Source organism: Rhinoderma darwinii, chromosome 2, assembly GCF_050947455.1.
Source record: "Rhinoderma darwinii isolate aRhiDar2 chromosome 2, aRhiDar2.hap1, whole genome shotgun sequence".
NCBI classification, from domain to species: Eukaryota; Metazoa; Chordata; class Amphibia; order Anura; family Rhinodermatidae; genus Rhinoderma; species Rhinoderma darwinii.
This window is the reverse complement of record NC_134688.1, coordinates 440,110,197-440,130,655: the sequence shown is the minus strand read 5'-3', so window position 1 is coordinate 440,130,655 and position 20,459 is coordinate 440,110,197. Positions and strand designations below refer to the sequence as shown.

The window sequence follows — 20,459 nt, the reverse complement described above, 5'->3', positions numbered from 1 at the left end:
TTATTTATTTTAGGGTGGAAAGGAGTGGCTATGTCTTCCTGTGATGACTGCCTTAAGTTGGATGGTGTCTGTGCTGGACTTTTCCGTGCCCCTCACCTTCCTCCAATATAGAGACAAATAATGATCTGCAGTCTCTTTAAAACTGTGCTATGGAATATACAAATACAATTCTATAAAACACCAGAAGCAGAAAAGCTGTCTGTGGTATTGTAAGTTGAATGTGGTTTCAAGTTTCAATGACCCAAGTAAGGCCATTGTTAGTTGAAAATTAGCTTATTGAAGACATTGTAACCCGAGGGACCACTGTATATAGTCCAATATAAAAGGAAAGAGACATTTCACTACGCCTCCCAGAGTCTGACCCATAAGCCTCCACTGAAATGGTGGAGTGCTGCTTTCATTATAAAATATATTACATACATATATAGATATTTGTTAGTATTTGTGCACAGCAACATGATAGACATATACTGTTGTACACGTAATATATTGAACACTTTTTAAATGAATATTCATGCAGCATATTATATTAAACCTAAAAATTCAACCTCTCTAAATGGATTTAACATGATCACATTTGTTGGCATCAGTCTGGATGTGTTCTTTTTAATTTATCATAGTCTATGTAGCATCTAGAAAGCCATCACAAAATAAAAATGTAGGGTCTCATCTTGGTTTCGTCTGTTGACTGTGCTCACATAGACTAAAAAAGATACATAAAGAGATACAGGAGATGAATCACATTTGTTCTGTAAACTTGGGCGAGCCTTTATACTCCATAACTATTACTTAAGAAAATAACTTGAGAGCTGTTCTGTTCTGGTGTAGAGACTGAGATGTTACTGTGATTATTATGATTAGCTGAGACAGATCTTTTTATAAGAGTTTCTGCTTGATAAAGTAGACTGTTGTCTAGTGGAAATATGGTTGTCAGAACGTAATCATGGGAATAACTGACTTGCTCCACAACATGAACAGAAACATAATATATGAACCCAAGGAGTTTTCTGCCTCTTATAAGATGGGTAAATCTGCATTCTATTAGTATTAGTATTAGTATTAGTATTTTGATATATGTAAAGGGAAATTCAGATACAAGTGCAGTGATTCCAAACATATGTTATAATGTGTGCTAAATTATTTATATATTGTGCTAAACTCTATGTATTGAAGGGGACCTCTAAAAGTAAGCTTATTGTGGAGAGTCACTCTACTCCCTCATGTGTTGACATACCCAGGGGAAAATGAAGGAGTTTTCGGAGCTTATGAAAAACACAGTATATGTGTGTGTGTATATATATATATATATATATATATATATATATATATATATATACAGACAAATCCAATACACAGGTCAGCACTCCAAGGTAAAGTGTAAAATAAGGATCCTTTATTCACCACAAGCGCAACGTTTCAGCCCTGCTCAATGGGGCCTTTCTCAAGCGATACATTTCAGTGTTAGAGTGCACATATAAATACATAATTTGTGACATCCTTGTAATCATACAATAAAATTTCAATCATGTATAAAATGTAAAACCTAGTGCAGAACAATGTGATCAAAACATCACCCTGAAGTGATTACATATTGGCATTGAAAATGCGTGCAATTAATAATAAGGGCAAATTGCCCAAATAGTTGAAAAGATTAAAAATACGATCTAATTGGCAAACTGCCAATAGAGCTAATACAGGTGTAGAGTATTTCAATATAGTATACAAAATTAGTTCAATAATAATGAATCAGGCTCACCGTTGTTTGAATCCCCCTTCCTCCACCATGCTTGTTGATTATGCCGATGCTTCCGGGTGTCTTTGCGCATGCGTCAGATAGTGTGTCACTCTTTACAAACTCAAAGTGAGTCGTGACACGCAAACACTTAGATGACACGCATCATGTGACTGCTCTGTCTGTCAGTATGTCAGAAATTAGCTTGCAAATATTTTCGAGGATTACGTTCCTTATAATGAATGGGTTTAATATCTAAATACTTTTTGCATGATTAAGCATGCTTCTTTATAGTTGTGACAATCATTTTAGATACACACTATTATGAAGTACATAGTGAATGTATCATGCTCGCTACGATTTCTGACATACTGACAGACAGAGCAGTCACATGATGCGTGTCATCTAAGTGTTTGCGTGTCACGACTCACTTTGAGTTTGTAAAGAGTGACACACTATCTGACGCATGCGCAAAGACACCCGGAAGCATCGGCATAATCAACAAGCATGGTGGAGGAAGGGGGATTCAAACAACGGTGAGCCTGATTCATTATTATTGAACTAATTTTGTATACTATATTGAAATACTCTACACCTGTATTAGCTCTATTGGCAGTTTGCCAATTAGATCGTATTTTTAATCTTTTCAACTATTTGGGCAATTTGCCCTTATTATTAATTGCACGCATTTTCAATGCCAATATGTAATCACTTCAGGGTGATGTTTTGATCACATTGTTCTGCACTAGGTTTTACATTTTATACATGATTGAAATTTTATTGTATGATTACAAGGATGTCACAAATTATGTATTTATATGTGCACTCTAACACTGAAATGTATCGCTTGAGAAAGGCCCCATTGAGCAGGGCTGAAACGTTGCGCTTGTGGTGAATAAAGGATCCTTATTTTACACTTTACCTTGGAGTGCTGACCTGTGTATTGGATTTGTCTGTGGATTTGTGACACTGGTCGTGTGTCTGAACAGGGACTTGCACCCCACACTGGAAGAACGGTGCTGCTTTTACTTTACTAGCTTATATATATATATATATACAGTGAAGGAAATAAGTATTTGATCCCTTGCTGATTTTGTAAGTTTGCCCACTGTCAAAGACATGAACAGTCTAGAATTTTTAGGCTAGGTTATGTAATGTCGGAGTAGGGAAACAGACAAGTGAGCCCTAATCTACCCGCCACTCAGTCCCTGCCTACTTGCAACGACCCGCCCTAGGCGACGGGGTACAATTGGGCGACGGTCCCTACACTCAATAGGTGCACGACAGACAATTAGACAAGGGTACAAAGAAGCCAGGGAAATGGGGAAGTTGCCCACGGGAACACCGTGAGCAACAAGCGAGGTGAACGAGCAGAGTCAAACCAGGAGATGAGCGAGGTACAAAAACGCAGAGCAGAAGAGTGGTCAGAAAAGCCAAGGTCAATCACAAGCAGAAGATCAGTAGTTCAAGAAGCTGCAGCAGGGCCAGGAAACAAACAGAGAAGAATCACAAGCAAAGGAGGAACAGGAAAGGCAGGTATAAATAGACAGAGGGCGGGAGCTAGCTCCGTCTGGCCAGGCTGTGATAGGCTCTCCCACTCCTAAGCCTGCCATCCTGGGTGGTGGAAGATGGAGCCAGTCTCACAGACATAGAAGCAGGTGCAGACTGATTACCTATGGGCGTCGAAACAGAAGTTGTGTCTGGCAGATCCTTTACAGGTTAATTTTACCAGTGAGAGATAGATTATATTTAAAAAAAAAAACAGAAAATCACATAGTCAAAATTATATATATTTATTTGCATTGTGCACAGAGAAATAAGTATTTGATCCCTTTGGCAAACAAGGCTTAATACTTGGTGGCAAAACCCTTGTTGGCAAGCACAGCAGTCAGATGTTTTTTGTAGTTGATGATGAGGTTTGCACACATGTTAGATGGAATTTTGGCCCACTCCTCTTTGCAGATCATCTGTAAATCATTAAGATTTCGAGGCTGTCGCTTGGCAACTCGGATCTTCAGCTCCCTCCATAAGTTTTCGATGGGATTAAGGTCTGGAGACTGACTAGGCCACTCCATGACCTTAATGTGCTTCTTTTTGAGCCACTCCTTTGTTGCCTTGGCTGTATGTTTCGGGTCATTGTCGTGCTGGAAGACCCAGCCATGAGCCATTTTTAATGTCCTGGTGGAGGGAAGGAGGTTGTCACTCAGGTACATGGCTCCATCCATTCTCCCATTGATGCGGTGAAGTAGTCCTGTGCCCTTAGCAGAGAAACACCCCCAAAACATAATGTTTCCACCTCCATGCTTGACAGTGGGGACGGTGTTCTTTGGGTCATAGGCAGCATTTCTCTTCCTCCAAACACGGCGAGTTGAGTTAATGCCAAAGAGCTCAATTTTAGTCTCATCTGACAACAGCACCTTCTCCCAATCACTCTCATAATCATCCAGATGTTCATTTGCAAACTTCAGACGGGCCTGTACATGTGCCTTCTTGAACAGGGGAACCTTGCGGGCACTGCAGGATTTTAATCCATTATGGCGTAATGTGTTACCAATGGTTTTCATGGTGACTGTGGTCCCAGCTGCCTTGAGATCATTAACAAGTTCCCCGTGTAGTTTTCGGCTGAGCTCTCACCTTCCTCAGGATCAAGGATACCCCACGAGGTGAGATTTTGCATGGAGTCCCAGATCGATGTCGATTGACAGTCATTTTGTATGTCTTCCATTGTCTTACTATTGCACCAACAGTTGTCTCCTTCTCACCCAGCGTCTTACTTTTGGTTTTGTAGCCCATTCCAGCCTTGTGCAGGTCTATGATCTTGTCCCTGACATCCTTAGAAAGCTCTGTGGTCTTGCCCATGTTGTAGAGGTTAGAGTCAGACTGATTAATTTAGTCTGTGGATAGGAGTCTTTTATACAGGAGATCATTTAAGACAGCTGTCTTTAATGCAGGCACCAAGTTGATTTGGAGCGTGTAACTGGTCTGGAGGAGGCTGAACTCTTAATGGTTGGTAGGGGATCAAATACTTATTTCTCTGTGCACAATGCAAATAAATATATATCATTTTGACTATGTGATTTTCTGTTGTTTTTTTAAATATAATCTATCTCTCACTGGTAAAATTAACCTAGCCTAAAAATTCTAGACTGTTCGCTGTCAATAGCGACAACGGCATCCAATCTGTTTGACAGAGGGAGTGAGCTCCCTCTATCACCCCATCGGCGACCCCACAAAGAAATTGCGGGGCACCGTTGGGTTTCCGTGGCAGCTGGGGGCCTAACAAAGGCCCCCAGGTCTGCCTTCAGCAACTGCCCATTAGGCCATGCCAGAGTTTTACACTGACAGGCAATAATGCTTTGTTATACTAAGTACACCAAAGCATTATATCAGCGATCAGCATATCGCATGGTGAAGTCCCTGGTGGAACTAAAAAAAAAATGTAAAGCAGTTAAATAAAGTTTATAAAGAAATAAAAAAAAGATTACATTAAAAATAAAATAAAACCACTTTTTTTTTTCTCCCAAAAAAGGGTTTTTATTTAGTAAAAGTGTCAAAACAAATAACATACACATATACGGTATCCCCTTGATCATAAAGACTCAAACAATAAAATTAACACATTAATTAAACCGCCGGATGAACGGCGTCCAAAAAAAACGCAAAAAACTATGCCAAAATTCTTTCTTTTCTCCCATTCCCCCCACCCAAAAAATACAATAAAAGGTTGTCAAGAAGTCCCATGTACCCCTGAATAGTACTAAAGAAAACTTTTCCTTGGCCTGCAAAAATCAAACAACATACGGCCACATTGACGGAAAACATAAAAAAGTTACGGCTCTTGGAATGTGGCGATGCAAAAACAAGTAGTTTTTTTTTCTTAAAGGGTTTTTATTGTGCAAACGTAGGAAAACATATAAAACCTTTATATAATTGGTATCCCCGTAATCGTCCCGACTCATAGAAAAAGGGTAACATGTTATTTATGCTGCATAGTAAGCAACGTAAATTTATAACGTGACAACCAATGCTGGAATAGCTGCTTATTTTTAATTCACTCCTAAAATAAAGTTAATAAGAGTTATTTGATATATGATATGCATCCAAAAATTATGGGATTGAAAAATACAACTAGTTTTGCAAAAAACAAGCCCTTATACGGCTATGTCGTACTCATGCAGTAATACAACCCCATTTCAGTATTAATATATATCTTGGCAGATTTGCTCAGATTTAAGTATGTGGGAAAGTTAGTTGACAACCCCAGTGTGATCTATAATGGTGTTTCTTTTGGTTGTTACTCAGCATTCCTTGAAACAGATATAAGTCAGAAGGAGCTAAATAGATTATTAAATGATGGCACACAAGAGGATAGATTAAGAAATATAATAAAATAGGGTTGTCTCATTAAGAAAACCCCTTCTCTAATAACTGCTGCCCCAGCAATCAACTAATAACCACAGGTCCAAATCCGGGACGCCTGTAATTTGGCTTTTATTGCTCTTGAAATCATGGGTAACCATGTAATAGATTCCCATGCTCAGTATGCTATCGCAGGAGGTGCTCTAATGTCGAAGTTGTCCGCTCTTCATAGCGGTGAATCGGAAGCAGAACCCCCTTTATGGTGTCCTAACAAAGCACCTGAGCTGTGCTTGTGTTCATAAGACAACACTTTGAACAGATGTTTTTATTTTTTACTTTATTTTTAAGGGAAATGTAGTAAAGCAATCCATCATTTATTTCATGTTAAATATTTACAAAGCTCTTTTATATCCATAAAGATACATGAAGAGCAAGTTACATACGTGCGAATATAGAAGTCCCTGCTAGTTAGACTTGGACTCTTTAGCTCACCTGTTATCTAACTCACACATATTCAGTTTTGTCAGTAACATCTTTACTCTTGTGACACATCAGGCTTGTCATGTAAGTAAGTCCTGACACACTAGTTGAGAACTATGGAATTATACTTAAATTGCTGTTAATATAAATTTAATGTAAAACTGTAAGTAAAACAATGGCTTACTGCAACGAAAAATAAAGCAATCTCGGTAAGAATCTTATGCCTATACTTTCTTTATGTAACTATCAATTGTAAATTATCTTACGTCTTGATTATTTCATCGCAAAACCCTTTTAGATGCAATCTTTTAATATTGTAATGCAGTGAGTACTAATGAATCTGCTGAATCTCCCCACCCCGATGTGGCACCATTCAAAAGCATGTTCTTATTATAGCACCTCATAGCCTCATTGGCTGACAGGCGCCCGGTGGTCGCAGCTCTGACTCTTTCAGTACACATGTGATGGCACCACAGCCATATGGAGGTTTTTGATCAGTCAGGATGGGTAGCGCCATAATTAGAATACAGTGTGCGCTTTTGAACCCATTTAGGGCGCCCTTCAGCGGGTGCAAAAGCATCCACTGCATCACATTGTAAAGCGCATCTTACAGATGTTCTTTATACAGTGATGACAGAATTATTTTAATATTAGGTCCATCCATATAACTAATAATACTGATTAATCCCATATATCTGATTTACTGAGCAGTATTGACTACTTTAATATCAAGGTAAAGTTAATTGTTTTTACAGGTTTTTCAAAGAAAGTCCTGGATTTATTGATTGTTTAATGAATTCAATTAATTAATTTTGGAATGTTACATATCCTAATTTATTCAGAACATATTAATAAATGGGTATAATATCTGAATATACATCTATATATTATAATATAGATGATGTATTGAGGTACTTTGTTCCTTTTATTATCTCTCTGTTCTACCCTCACATACTGACATTGCTTTTGTTATCTACTGTGAAGTCTGCCCCTTACTTATATGACCCCATTAGTTGATAGGTCTCATCCTCTCACATGAGAAGCACGTTCATCTTTTGCTGTAATCATTGTCCCTATGAACTGATTGACTACTGAGTATTCTTGTCACACTACAAATCATGTTACATATCAACCAGAAAAATAAAGAAAAAAACAAAGACAAGGAATACAATTTTAGAAAGAAATGATTCAATATTAGTGCACCATTTAAATGTTTTACCTCAATGGAGGTACGGATCTATATAGTAGAGTGGGGTGCTGGCTCTCAATTTATTTTTACCCTTTAAATAAAGGGAGTGGCAGTATATCCCTATTGCCAAGTCTGTCTCAGTGTCTATGGTGAGAAGAAGCTCTTAATAGGCTGATACCGTCAAGTTAGAACGGGTGTCAGGCCAACCTGAGAGGGGGCATGAACATTCACAGTACCATAGCAGCTTCATGGGTTCACTCTATGATACATATGGTCTTGAATACAGATAAAATAAAGCATTAGCGAGTTTTCTGGGACGGTTATTCAATTTGTTTAAAATATTTTCAGATCATGGCAGATGCTCCTCATATCAGCCCCTACAGTATAATACCCCACATAGCTGCCTCCATACAGTATAGGGCCCCACATATCAGCTCCCCATACAGTATAATGCCCCCCATATCAGCTCCCCATACAGTATAATGCCCCCCATATCAGCTCGCCATATAGTATAATGCCCCCATTATCTGCTCCCCATACAGTATAATGCCCCCCATATCAGCTCCACATACAGTATAATGCCCCCCATATCAGCTCCTCATACAGCAGAATGCCCCCATATCCGCTCCCCATACAGTAAAATGCCCCCCCCATATCAGCTCCCCATACAATATAATGCCCCCCATATCAGCTCCCCATACAGTATAATGCCCCCATATCAGCCCCCCATACAGTATAATGCCTCCATATGAGCTCCCCATACAGTATAATGCCCCCATATGAGCTCCCCATACAGCAGAATGCTTCCCATATCAGCTCCCTATACAGCAGAATGCCCCCCATATCCACTCCCCATACAGTATAATGTCCCCATATCAGCACCCCATACAGTATAATGTCCCCATATCAGCTCCCCATACAGTATAATGCCCCCATATCACCTCCCCATACAGTATAATGCCCCCCATATGAGCTCCCCATACAGTATAATGCCCCGCATACAGTATAATGCCTCCATATGATCTCCCCATACAGTATAATGCCCCCCACATGAGCTCCCCATACAGTATAATGCCCCCCCCATATTAGCTCCCCATACAGTATAATGCCCCCATACAGAAAATTCCCCTATATAAGCTCCCCATACAGTATAATACCCCCCACCATATCAGCCCCCCATACAGTGTAATACCCCCACCATATCAGCCCCCATACAGTATAATATCCCCACCATATCAGCCCCCCATACAGTGTAATACCCCCACCATATCAGCCCCCATACAGTATAATACCCCCCACCATATCAGCCCCCCATACAGTAAAGTACCCCCTGCCATATCAGCCCCCATACAGTATAATGCCCCCCGCCATATCAGCCCCCATACAGTATAATACCCCCGCCATATCAGCAATTCATACAGTATAATAACCCCCCGCCATATCAGCCCTTGATACAGTATAATACCCCCCGCCATATCAGTCCTTCTTAGAGTATAATACCCCCCGCCATATCAGTCCTTCTTACAGTATAATACCTCCATATGTGCATAATAGAAAAATAACATAATTACTTACCTATCCCCGTTCCCACGCCGGGTGGAGGATCCTTCTCCTCCTCCGGTGTGTGCTATGAGTGACTCGGTGCAGACAGGCGCGATGACTACATCGCGCTTGCCTGCGTCGAGCCGCTCAGGCGTAATGAGTGCTGGAGCAACGAGCATTTGGCCATTGATTTCAATGGGAAAAACTGCATTCTGTTCCAACTGGGCGTTTTGTTACGCGTCCGTTTTGAAAAACAGCCGCGTAAAAAAATGCCCACGAAAAAGAAGTCCATGTCACTTCTTGAGCCGTTTTTGGAGCCATTTTTCATTGACTCTATAGAAAAACAGCTTAAAAAACGGCCTTAAAAAAACGCAGCAAAAAATACGAGTTTGCTTAACAAACGTCTGAAAATCAGGAGCTGTTTTCCCTTGAAAACAGAAACGTATTTTTAGACGTTTTTGAGTTTGCGTGTGCACATACCCTAACTGATCACATTCACTGTTGGTCAGCAATGAGGGCTTTGAAATAGAACAGTCAGTCATCAGTATGTAAAGAAAGCATCTGAATTATTCATTACACAGTACGAGGGCTAGACAGTAGATTAAAGGGTTTTTTCCATCTTGAACATTAATGGCATATCCACAGGATATGCCAAAATGTTCGATAGATGTGGGTCTCATTTCTGGGACCCACTCCTATCTCTAGAACAGGGCACAATGAATCCCATGGCTCCCACTGCTTCATCGCCACTTCGTGATGAGGTGGTTGGAGTTTCGGAAATTACCGAGCTCGCTGAGCCACTCTGTTTCCAGAACTCCCATAGAAGTGAATAAAGGTGAGCTACGCTGTTTATGAAGCTCGCTAGCTTCAGAAACTGCGTAGTTCTCTGTGCTACGCTGTTCCCATAACTCACATTCACTTCTATGGGAGTTTCGGAAACAGCGTAACCCAGCGAGCTCGGCTATTTCCGAAACTCCATCAGGAAGTGGCCGGGAAGCAGCTAGAGCCAAGCAAGGTAGAATGGGGTTTAGGGGGCCCCGTTCTATAGATAGGTGCGGGTCCCAGTGGTGGGACCCACTTCTATCTGACACTAATGCCATATCCTGTGGATAAATGTTCAAAATGGAAAAACCCCTTTAAAGATTCATGAATATTCACATGCAGCCATTTTGATTAGAAAACAATGATGACATTTAATTATTTACTATAGAAAATATATTTATTATTTAAGTTATTTACTATACAAAATATGTTTATTATGTCATTCCAAAACCATTTGAGCAACATATACAAAACAGCATTTTGATGACAGATGCTATTTAGTCTGAAATCAACTCTTGCCCGCATTAATGTGAGTTCCATGCCCTGGAGATATATAAACTTCCAGACCATGTTATTATTACATTATTCAACAGATCATAGTAGTTCTCTATCAATAGTGACAAATATCATACTGTTAAAATCCATTAAAGGAGATGGTAAGCTTTATTATGGCCGAGAACCTAAGTTTCATGCTGTGTTTCATTTCCATTTGGCTTGGAGAGTTGCTGTTTCTTATTGCTCAAAATATAGTTTTTAGTTACCTGTTTTGCAGTAGTGGAAAAAAAATTACACCTCAAAATACAGTGTTGAAACAAAATTGTTCCTGGGAGGTTATTGCTTTACTCGCCTTTGCCTGTCTTATATGAAATGTTTGGGATAATAAATATTATTATGATTATGATCTTTATTCTTATGCATTATCAAAAAATTAACCAATGAAGGTCATGCAAAAATACTCATGGAGACATCGAGTATGTTTAGTACTGATAACGTGTGATAGGTTTATTAGGCTCCATTCACACTGTCATCATAGCTTCCGTTTATAACATAAGTCATGGGGTTGTGGTGGATCTGCTGTGCAACAGGTCCAAATGGCATCTTAAGGACCACAATGCCGTACAGCAGTGGTCCCCAGACATGTGGCTCGCAACCCCCAGCTGTGTGGCTCACCATAGGAGCCCTAAGTTGTAATGATATACTCTTACAACAATATGACATCCACATTAACAATATTACAGACCTCTCCTATACCCAGAAAAGTACCAAATTGGGTGGTGATATCATTTAAGGGGTTCCCCGTTAGGTCATGTGGACTTCATAGAATGGGTTTCCCCTACTCAGAATCTCCCTCTTTGCTAGAGTGGAGAGCAACCGTATTACATACTAGAATGAACAGCATGTAATATAGTTCCCCTGCACGGTTGCAGCTTCAGAGACACTGGTTGCTCCATCTTTTTGCTTTCATTATCTGACATGATTTCGCTTCTTGTTGGGAGAGAGGAGAAAGTGCTGCACAAATCTGTGTCTGGACACAGAGCTGTACCCATAACTCCTGCAGCCACCAGACATTGTGAAATGCTAGTAAATAAGAGGGAAAAAATGTTACTTTGCTTACGACTGAGAATAGTTTTTACATAAATTACATAGTGGAAGTTTTTATGAGTTATAGGAAGCACCTCATGCCCCCTACTCACTTAACAAAATGTTTATAGAATGCAGCTAATTTGAAGATTACTTGCTGCTGTAAACTTAACTATAAAATAAGATGAAGAGGCAATCTGCCAGAATTTAAATTTTCACAAGGAGCCCGGTCACCTAAAAAAAGCATCTCACTTCATTATAGTATATTGGTGGAATAGCAACTCTCTATTTGTTCAAGTAGAGTATTTCTAAAATTGAAGCTATACTCTACCGTTCTGTTAATGAAGACAAAATATCTATCTATCTATCTATCTATCTATCTATCTATCTATCTATCTATCTATCTATCTATCTATCTATCTATCTATCTATCTATCTATCTATCTATCTATCTATCTATCTATCTATCTATCTATCTATCTATCTATCTATCTATCTATCTATCTATCTATCTATATCTCTCTCTCTCTCTCTCTATCTATCTAATTTATCTATCTATGTATCTATCTTTTATTTATTAATTTAAACGCAAGCTGTGGCAAGATGTGAATTGGTAAATGACAAATCACGCACATCTTTCTAAGTAAAGGGTCATTGAAATAATGTCAGTGTACTTACAATGTAGTGCCGGATTTCTAGTAATAGATATGTCTGAGCAGTGCCAAAAGGGTTTAAACCCACTATAGAGCCATTTCTTTCTGGAAATCAGTGTCAGTTTGAGATCACAGGGTTTACTAATGTGAACCTCTCTGTGATCATTTATCTATGACAAATCAACAATCATTTTTATTGGATTTTCTATTTAGGTTTTTCATAGTTTTTCACATTTGGAGTTTCCTATTTTAGCATCATAGAACAAATAAACGCTGGCTATTTTATACAATGACTGCTTGACAGTTTTCAGCTTTCGTTATACATCGGTAGTCACACTGTAACCTTAAATAGCCGGGTTGTTTAGATGATATCTCATATGCTGTCATGGCTTTTGTTATCAGACAGTACACGATGGTTTTAACCATTAAGAGAGCTTGCATTTAGCTTAGGCTTCGTTCACATCTGCGTCAGGGCTCCGTTCTGGTGTTCCGTCTGAGCTTTCCGTCAGAACGGAACCCTGACTGAAACAAACCGAAACCATAGGTTTCACAGGGCAATGATCGGGAACGAGCGTTTTCTCGATAATTGGCCCATCTGAAAGGGCCTTTAGACTCAAACATTTAAAATAGACATTAAGTTCACTAGTTAAATTCCTGCTGATTATGATGGAATAAGCCAACAATTTATTGTCTATGGAGCCTCTGACAGGTATAATGTCAACTTCTCCATTTCTGCAGAAGTATCTTGTGGCAGCTTATCTCCATCCCTAAGCTAAACATTTATGATTTCTGTAAGTCAAGGTTGATAGCTATTGTATGTCAATGGATAGTTCTATAGCCATGGAGCATATGTCGGATTTGACCATCATGTATAAACGACTTCTACCTTGAATCGGCTTGAGTTATTTAATGGAGATAATAGTTGAAATTCTAGTGCTCTTGAAATAATAAAGGGCGTCCTGATAGTTACACGAACATCACAACACAATATATAAAAAGAACATCCAGCAATAACAACTTCAAGTGTTATGAAAACAATTCATTCATTCCTTCATTCTTTTATACCAAATACACATTTTTCTTGTAGCAAGCCTATAAATTGTGTTGCTCTCATTGAGATCTGTGAATGCAGCAAATTAGAGCAAGTGAACTGTACCCTAATTATGTTTATTACTGGTCTACTTTATGTTGTAGATTTGATTTCAGACTTTGATTCAAGTATGTTATTCCTATTAATGCCAATGAATTTCCGTAAAGCCTGAATGGATTTGGTGCTTAAGGGATGCTGTAGGTAATTCCCTGTTGTTCTATGCATTGGTGATTGAGGTCTTTTTCTTAATAAGATGTTGGATAGTAAACGTTTCGAGAAATTACCTTTTTGCATGCATTGCAAATAAGCCGTTGACTCATAACTCCCAATCATTTAATCCACATTATGGAAAAGTGATACAATTATTTCAGCGGTTGAAATCATGTCCCACAATTTCTTGTCAATAATAATCAGTGCAAATTAGGTGCTCAATGTTCTATTGGGTAAAGCACATAAGAATATCACAGATTTCAAAAGGCTCAAAAGCAGTTATTAATTTTTAATTGATGTATTTATGTGTTCCTAGGAAGAAAAAGACAGAATATGGGTATTATTGACATCATTGGACTCTGCACATAATATGGGTTACTTTTGGTTATTCATGAGGAGAAATTCATTCATTGGGTTTTATTATTAACTCCTTAAAGACCAGGACAATTGGAGTTTTTTCATTTTCGTTTTTTCTTCCCCTCCTTCCAAAAGCCATAATTTTTTTATTTCTTCATCGACATAGCTATATGAGGGCTTGTTTTTTTTTGCGGGACAAGTTGTAGTTTTTCATAGCATCATTTATTGTATTGCATAATGTACTGGGAAGATGAACAAAATATTATTTGTGGGTTGAAATTGGCAAAAAACATTTTTTGGGGGGCTTTCGTTTTTTACGGCGTCCATCAGGTGATAAAAACTACATATTCATCTTATTCTACAGGTTGATATGATTACGGCAAAAACAAATTTATATGTTTAGTTTTATGTTTTACCACTTCTAAAAAAACTATTGGCTAAAAACAAAAACATTTATTTTTCCATCAATTTAGGGGTGTGAGGGCTTAAATTTTGCGGGGCAAGCTGTAGTTTTCACCAATATCATTTTGGGGTACATGAGACTTTTTGATCACTTTTTATTCCATTTTTTTGGGGAGCTAAGGTGACCAAAAAAACAGCAATTTTCATGTTTTATATATATTTTTACGACATTCAACGAGCAAGTTAAACAATGCTATATTGTGATAGTTCTGACTTTTACGGACGCGGCAATACCAGTTCTGTTAACGTTTATTTTTTTTAACATTGCTTTATGGAAAATGGGAAAAGGTTTTTCTTTTGAACTTTAAATTTTTTTGGGGAACATTAAAAAAACTTTATTTAACTGTTTTTTACTTTTATTTATTAGTCCCCCTAGGGGACTTAAACTAGCGATAGTTGGATCGCTTGCATGATATATTGCAATACTAATGTATTGCAGTATATCGTGATACTGACGGTCTCCTTTGAAGCCTTGCCAGAGGCAGGGCTTCATAGGAGTACAAAAATGGCAGACCTGGGGGCCTTCATTAGGCCCCAGGCTGCCATGACAATCATCGTCACCAGCTGATCCCTTCACGGGGGCGCGTTGGCGTGTTTGAGGGGGCGCCCCCTAATTCTAACAATTTTAATTCTGCGGTTGCTATTGACCACAGCATTTAAGTTGTTAAACGGGTGGAATCAAAGATCACTTTGATTCCGCCCATTGCAGTGAGCTATTAGCTGTGTAACACAGCCATCACCAGCTGAGTATGGAGCACGCTTAGCCTGTGAGCCCTTTCCACACTTCCCCTTAACGGCTGTCACGTACATGTACGTGACATGTCGTTAAGGGGTTAAAGGGGGAAAATATTTTTGGCAAAAAATGTTTCAGAATGTAATGTGTGCTTGTTCTGAGATTGGGTAAAAGGAACTATGGAATGGATATGATCCATCTGATCATCTCTTATGGGTGTGGTTCTGATTTAACAATCTTTTAACACCGTGTAGTTTTTAGGTCTAAAATTCCAAGCTGTGTAATTTCATAATATATCTTTATAGCTGTGGGAGCTGAGCTTATCTTATACAGTGCTCCAAATCCTCTTTGCATATATAGAGTTAAAATTTTATCAAATTGTGCAAGTCTCCTGTAATACAGGCAATGCATAATGTTTAATGTAGGGACCCATCTGAATGAGGTCGCCTCGTCGTGGAAGATAGCACAGACAATTTGATCTAAATGTGAAATAAGAACCTCACATTTCTATGTATAGTAAATATAGCAGTAATGCAATTTAAAATAACAAAACATTAAATGATTGCATGTATCTTAGCGCCGGCAGGGTGCTGCTGCATCTTTGCGTTTGTTATGGCATTGCAGTCACAGCAGATTAGAATCTGCACATTTTTTCACTTTATTAGGAGGTGCTCACTACGGGTCCTTTTACATGGCCTGGTATAGGCCGTTAAAATGAGCGCCGATCAACAGGACAGCTCTTTGATTGGGGCTCGTTCTCTCCTTTCACAACGATCGTAACTACGGTTATTTGTCCCCATGCATTTCCATTATGTCAGGAGCACATCTCCCTGTTTACACAGGGAGATGTGCTGCCAAATACTAACAATTTTATTGGCCGCGTAAACAAGCAGATCAGCAGATGAACGAGCATTGGCTCGTTCATCGACTGATGATTGCCCTGTGATCGGGTACGGGAGCAGTGATTGGGAACGGGAGCAGTGATCAGGAATGAGCATTCATATGCCCAATCATTGGCCCATGTAAAAGGGTTTTAACTTTGTCTTTTGCATTGTACTTTTGGGGGTGGTGCCTGCTTCCATCTTGGTCTTGCATCCATCTTTATAAAGCTGTTTTTAATTAGTATAGAATAAATCTGGTTCTTACCTAATTTATATTGTAGGTCTAGGCAAAAGAGAGTGATAAGTCTCCTGTTATACAGGTATAATGTTTAGTGTAGGGACCCATCTGAATTAAGTCACCTATCGTTATAGGTAGGTCTGCACAAATTCTCAAAATGTAGTTATCATTTTTTTCTGCTCTAGATACTGCCCACTTAAAAGAGTGGTGCTGAAGTTGTGGATCAAAAATTTACTGTTCTATGTTATAAAATGTTAACATGCTCTAATTAAAGTCTAACTATTATTTGGTATTTTATTTAATTAAAAAAATAAAAAAAATCTGATTAATTTAATAATGTATCTAAAGCTTTTTAATAGCCCTAAAATCTCTGCTTCACCAGAGCCAATGTTGTCTTCCTGCTGCAACCTCTAGGGGGAGCTCACTATGTACAGATTTATAGAGGTGTCAAATAACTCAATAGTGAGCACCTATGCTCCCCCTATGAAATAAGAGGTATACTTTAAAGTTTAAAGGGAGTCTGTCACCAGAACTTCGTTTTGAACTAGCAGTATGCTAATATAGTTCATGCTAACCTGATTTTAAATGTTTTCCTTTTTCCCCAGGGTGCCTGCTTTGCATTAAAAACACTCATCAAATTTATGCAAATAAGCATTTCGGTGCTACGAGGGCATGTCCGTTGCACCAAAATGCTGGCGCGTCATTACCCTGTTCAACCCCCTCCCTCCCTGCTTGCTGTGATTGACATGGGCCAGGCAGCATACTCTGCGAATTCACGTCTGGCCCCATAGTGTATTGAACGCGTGTGCGTTCCTGCATCTTAGTCGGCGCATGTGCAGTATAAACAATATGTCCGTCGTTGTAATTGGCACTACTGCACATGTACCGACTAAGATGTAGGAACCCGTGTGCGTTCACTATGCTACGGGGCAAGGCGTGAACTCGCTGAGTACGCCGCCTGGCCCATGTCAATCACAGCAAGCAGGGGGGGAGGGGAGTTGAACAGGTCAAAGACGCGCTAGCATTTTGGTGCAGCGGATACGCCCTCGTTGCACCAAAAGGCTAATTTGAATAAACTTAATAAGAGCGTTTTTAATGCAAAACAGGCACCCTGGGGAACAAGGAAAACACATTTAAAATCAGGTTAGCATGAACTATATTAGCATACTGCTAGTTCAAAACGAAGTTCTGGTGACAGACTCCCTTTAATCTTTGCTTGGCTCTTGAATGTTGCTAGGCAAAGAATTATAATAATTATATGTAGATACAGTCAATGCTATTACAGAAAATGTCAAAATAATATCTACCTATTTATTTTGCTACAATGTTTATTAAAATAAAGATAATTTTTTTGGGTATTTTTTTTCAGCGCTCAGGGACAATAGGATTGAACTGGTTCGAGCTTCCTGGCATGAACTGATTATCAGCATTAGTGATGTCACGTTGTCAGATGAAGGGCAATATACATGTTCCTTGTTTACAATGCCTGTCAAAACTTCCAAGGCTTTCCTAACAGTTCTAGGTAAGTACTGCCAAGTTTCATAGAAATTTAGAATAACTGATGTATTGAATATTTTACTTTAAGCCATTTATAACTTCAGAAGATTTGCTACAATTATAATGATTTTCCCATAATAAAATCAATCCAAGGCTCAGTCGCCAAATTTTTATCAATTAGAACAGTTAAATATTAAACATTTTTTTTGGACAACTATCTAATGTAATGGGGCCTTTCAACCATCCTATCAACAACACATGTCAGGGGAAAGTAGGGTCAGTCATGTGGGATTTCAATATGACCATTACTCTGTTCCCGTGAGACATATTCCTGTATGTTGGCTTCAGAATGGTCTGGCAGCAGTTTATTCTCCTCTCCCCATTAAAATATACATGCATGTTCAGCCGAGCATAGAGTCGGAAGGAATAGCTACCAGCTAGATAAGCATTTGGCCGACATCTATCTAATGTACATAGCCAGCTTGATCCTCACTTGGATCGGACACATCTATTATCATTTCCACACATTGAAATCACGCAGTAAAAAAAAGATTTTTTACAATTTATGAAAAAATAGAAAAAAAATATTTTTAATTTCACGTGATTCACCTGTTACAAATTGTAACGTGGCTAAAACTACGCAAGTGGATGAAGTTTGCGTCAAAACTAGCAAGTCAACTCCAATCTAGCTAATATTGAGTATTTACAATTGTTAAAGAAAACAGTCATGTTAAACATAATCTCCTATTTTTTAAAAGCATTTTATAGAGCAGAAGGAGCTAAGCAGATTGATATATCGTTTTGTGGGAAAATATTCAGTAAATCTTGTAATTTATTGGTCTAAATCCCTGCTCCCTCAGAGCTAGGAGTCTAGTGGGTGGTCCTACTCAATGATTGACAGTTTTCTCTTTATGCACACTCATATAGGAAAGTCTGTAAATCATTGAGTCACTCCACCCACTGGACTCCTGAGCCAGAAAGACTAAAGATTTAAATGAGTAAAATACAAGTTATAATTAAATATTTTCCCACAAACTATATATATCAATCTGCTCAACTCGTCCTGCTCTATATAACGCTGTCGGAGATCAGCCGTTCAATGTGACAGGTTCCCTTTAAAACAAATCTGAATATACATACACTATATCTTAACCATATTTTTCAAAACGCTGTGCTTTTATTTTTAAGTCACAACTCTTTTGTTTTATTATTATCTTCCTGTGTACTGGTTTACAATTATGCTCAGGGGACGACATTTTGGCTACAGTGTAACTTAAACCTTTCAACTGTATATTCGTAAGGACATGGTGGTCATAAAACTTTAAAATTAAGGAAAGTTTTATAGCTGCTTTCTTTTTTTTCTGCCTTAGTGTTTTTCTTAGTTCCTGTCATTTCTGCCGCAGACTATTAGTTTTTGTTGTTTTATTAGGAGAACTTCACCATTTATACCTTATTCCCTAAATGATATCTCCCTTTTTTTCCCCTCTGAGGATTTCAGTGATACTAAAAATGAAAGAGATTCATAGAGAAAGCCACGGAATAACACTTAAACTCAACACTTTATGAGATTCATTGAATGTCAGCGGCTGAATCAGATGAAATTGCTATAGTTTATTGCAAACACGCCTATGTTCCTAGCCTGTTATACAATTTTAAAGATTGATTTTTATTTTTTTTTTGTCCCTGAACTTCACTTGTTTTAGAATATCAGGCTCTTTCACTTAATAGGACTAATGCTGGATGCCAGTCATATTAAAGTTAATCCAGCTAGTGAATTGGTTTTGTGCATAGTATGTGAAAGCTGGCTTTTTTTTAAGCCCCACTGAGACTATTTTGCAAAAAAATCTTTACAAGTTTCCCATTAAGGACCAAAACTACCCATTCTAAGCACAGTATTTCAGGATAATAACTTCCTAAGCTTGATGCTTTTCCAGGGAGACCCATCTTTGTATTCAAAGTATAAATGTCTTGCTAAATCTTCAGTATGAACTCATGGTTCGGCATTATACAGGCATTGCAAAGCAAATGTTTTTTATACTGCTGCTCACTATTTTAGCATGTTATTATCAAAGTGATTTAAAAATATTTGTGTGTGTGTGTGTGTGTATATATACATATATATATATATATATATGTATATGTATATATATATATATATGTATATATATAGTTTGAGTGTTATTCCGTGGCTTTCCCTATGAATCTTTCATTTTTATTAAATATGATATACACACACACATGTATATATATATATATATGTGTGTGTGTGTGTGTGTGTGTGTGTGTGTGTGTGTGTGTGTGTGTGTGTGTATCATATTTGTTTAAAGTTTTCATTGCCTTCCATTTTTTCCATTCTTTATTTTCTGATAAAGTATTTATTTTTATTAATACTATTTTTTATTTAATATATGATTATGATCTTACATTTATTGTTTTATATCAGTTTTTTATTGTAAATTATTTATTATAACAAATAATTGCTACGTATTCTATTTTAGCATTTTTTATTTTATACTTTTTAAATAAATAAATATATACACTACTGTGCAAAAGTTTTAGGCAGTTATGGAAAAATGCTGCAAATTAAGCATGCTTTCAAAAATAGAAGTGTTAATAGTTTTTTTTCAATTATC

General features: G+C 38.1%; 1 protein-coding gene across 3 annotated transcripts in view; it reads left to right on the top strand.

The window, feature by feature from the left end:
* Nucleotides 1-20,459, top strand: part of CADM2 (cell adhesion molecule 2) — a 1,303,436-nt gene that overhangs the window by 1,079,478 nt on the left and 203,499 nt on the right. For all 3 annotated transcript variants that reach the window (XM_075854469.1, XM_075854468.1, XM_075854470.1), the window contains one exon: nucleotides 17,699-17,851. In XM_075854469.1, coding sequence (XP_075710584.1) covers nucleotides 17,699-17,851 — 153 coding nt within the window. The remainder of the gene's footprint in view (nucleotides 1-17,698; nucleotides 17,852-20,459) is intronic.